This window comes from Apium graveolens, chromosome 5, assembly GCF_009905375.1.
Source record: "Apium graveolens cultivar Ventura chromosome 5, ASM990537v1, whole genome shotgun sequence".
NCBI classification, from domain to species: domain Eukaryota; kingdom Viridiplantae; phylum Streptophyta; class Magnoliopsida; order Apiales; family Apiaceae; genus Apium; species Apium graveolens.
In genome coordinates this window covers 299,379,654-299,381,946 of record NC_133651.1, presented here as the reverse complement: position 1 = coordinate 299,381,946, position 2,293 = coordinate 299,379,654, and the positions used below count along the sequence as shown (strand labels likewise).

General features: G+C 39.7%; 1 protein-coding gene across 1 annotated transcript; it reads right to left on the bottom strand.

Annotated features, from left to right (window-relative positions):
- Positions 1–655: 655 nt before the first annotated feature.
- LOC141661104 (uncharacterized) lies at positions 656–1,447 on the bottom strand. Its single transcript, XM_074468082.1, has one exon. The coding sequence runs from the start codon at positions 1,445–1,447 to the stop codon at positions 656–658; it is 792 nt and encodes a 263-aa protein (XP_074324183.1).
- Between the last annotated feature and the right edge of the window lie 846 nt (positions 1,448–2,293).

Sequence of the window (2,293 nt, the reverse complement as noted above, 5' to 3'; positions counted from 1 at the left end):
GTAATCCTGGTAACTCATTTGGAAACACATCGGAAAATTCACTAACTACTGAAATTTCTTCCAATCCGGGTAACTTCTTCTCAATGTCCACGACATGGCCTAAATACGCTTCACATCCTTGTCTCAATAAATTTTTTGCTTCCAGTATCGAAAGAAATTTATTTTCCTGCTTCTGTCCTTGATAAATTATCTTTTTACTATCTTCTGTATATAACAAAACTTTTTTTTTCTTACAAATAATATTTGCCTTATGCTGGGACAACCAATCCATTCCTAGAATTACATCAAACTCTCCTAACTGAAAGGGTATTAAATCCACTGAAAAGAAATACCCACAAATTTCTATTTGACACCTAGGACAAAATTGGTTTACTGAAACTTTATCCTGGTTAGCTACCTCTATAGACAAGGGCTCATTTAGATCCTCCAACATCAAATCCATATTACTTACCCATTATTTATATATAAAATACTTAGATGCTCCTGAATCAAATAAAACTTTAACAGGCACATAATTTAGAGAAAGCATTCCTGCAACCATATCTGAATCCTGAGCATTGGATCTCTTGGTCATCTTAAAGGTTCCGGCTCTTGCTGTGCTAGTTACTGGTCCTTGAGATTCACTCCCTCCTACGCTGCCTTGAGTAGCCGTCTTTCAGTTTCCAGAGATGTGCCCAACCTTACCACACTTAAAGTAGGTGACTCTGAAGTTTCCTATGTTACACTCTAACGTATAATGACCCTTTTTATCACATTTAAAGCACTGGACATCCTTCCTGCACTGACCACTATGCTTTTTACCACATAACTTATAATCCACAACTGGTCTGGTTAATTGAACTGGGGCAGAGGCAACTGATATGACACCGGAACTCGTCTGAGCCATACTTTGCCTTCTAAATCTCTTATTCCTATTCCGGCCAAACTTCCTTGGGAACTTCTGACTAGACTCCTTCTGGTCTGCATTACCTATACCACCTTCAAACCTTCTCTTCTTATCACTCCTTTCCTTAGAGGCCAACTTCTGATCACTCTCAATCACCAGGGCGGCTTGAACTACCGAGGTATACGTTTTAATTTGTAGGGCCACCACTCCACTACGAACTTCCAGTTTCAGTCCTTGCTGGAATCTTCTAGCTTTCTGAATTTCAATATTCACATATCCAGGGGCTAGTCGGGCCAACTCCGTAAACTTGGGCTCATACTCAGCCACACTCTTTTCTCCTTTCTTAAATTCCAAAAAATCTACTTCCAACTGACTCTGCAAGCAATCTGGAAAATACTTCTCTAGAAACAACTCCGTAAATCTGGCCCAAGAGACAGGGCCTTCTCCTTCTAATGCACGCACAAATTCCCACCAAAAACTAGCTTCACCTTTAAGAAAGTAACTGTCATAATCCGACTTAGAATCATCACTAACCTGAATAAGGGTGAAGGCTTTCTCCATTTCCTTAAGCCAACTCCTAGCAGCAATCAGATCTACCTCACCTTAAACTCTGGGGGTTTAACTGACTGAAAAGACTTGAAGCTAACAGTCTGGTTTGACTCTCTTGGCTGGGGTTGCTGTTGGAGCTGCAGCTGTTGTTGGATTTGTTGGTTTTATTGTTGTATAAATTGCTATTGTTGTTGCTGCTGTTGCAGGAATTGCTGTTGCTGCTGCTGGAATTGTTCTTGCTGCTGAGCCATCTGATTAGACTGTTGGCGCAACAAATCTAGTAATCCATCCATGACTGGGCCCCCTTCAGAGTTCCTGCTGGAGGAATTGGACGGGAAATTTTTCTTGAGAGGCATTCTCCTGAAACACGACAAAAAGGTTTTATATAAAAATTGTGCCCCTGGGTAGCAACAGTTTTATGCATCAGGAGAATGCGGTCACAATTAAATATTCCCTTCCTTGTTTATTTGGGGTCCACCCATGATGCATAACTAAATTCAACAAAATCCAGCAACAAATACAACAATAATAGTAACAGCAATAACAAAAGTGCAATAAGATAAAACCAACAACAGTAATATCATAAAAGAACAATAGTACAACAACAGTACAAATCCATCTAACAACTATAGTACAACACTCCAAATATACTAAATACACAACAAAATTGACTATCATAGCAGCCCCGCCTAATACCACCACAATACATAGTAAACATACATAAGAAAAGCATCTATAGAACTCCTATAACTAACTCTGAGCACTGTATCTCCCTGCAACAACTCTGATTTAAACACTGCCACTACCACCGATGGTTCCTAACTCAAATACCAACCAGTTCACGAGATCCTGATACTG

Coding starts and splice junctions, on each gene's coding strand:
- LOC141661104 (XM_074468082.1), bottom strand. CDS start 1,447: ATGGAGAAAGCCTTCACCCTTATTCAGGTTAGTGATGATTCTAAGTCG.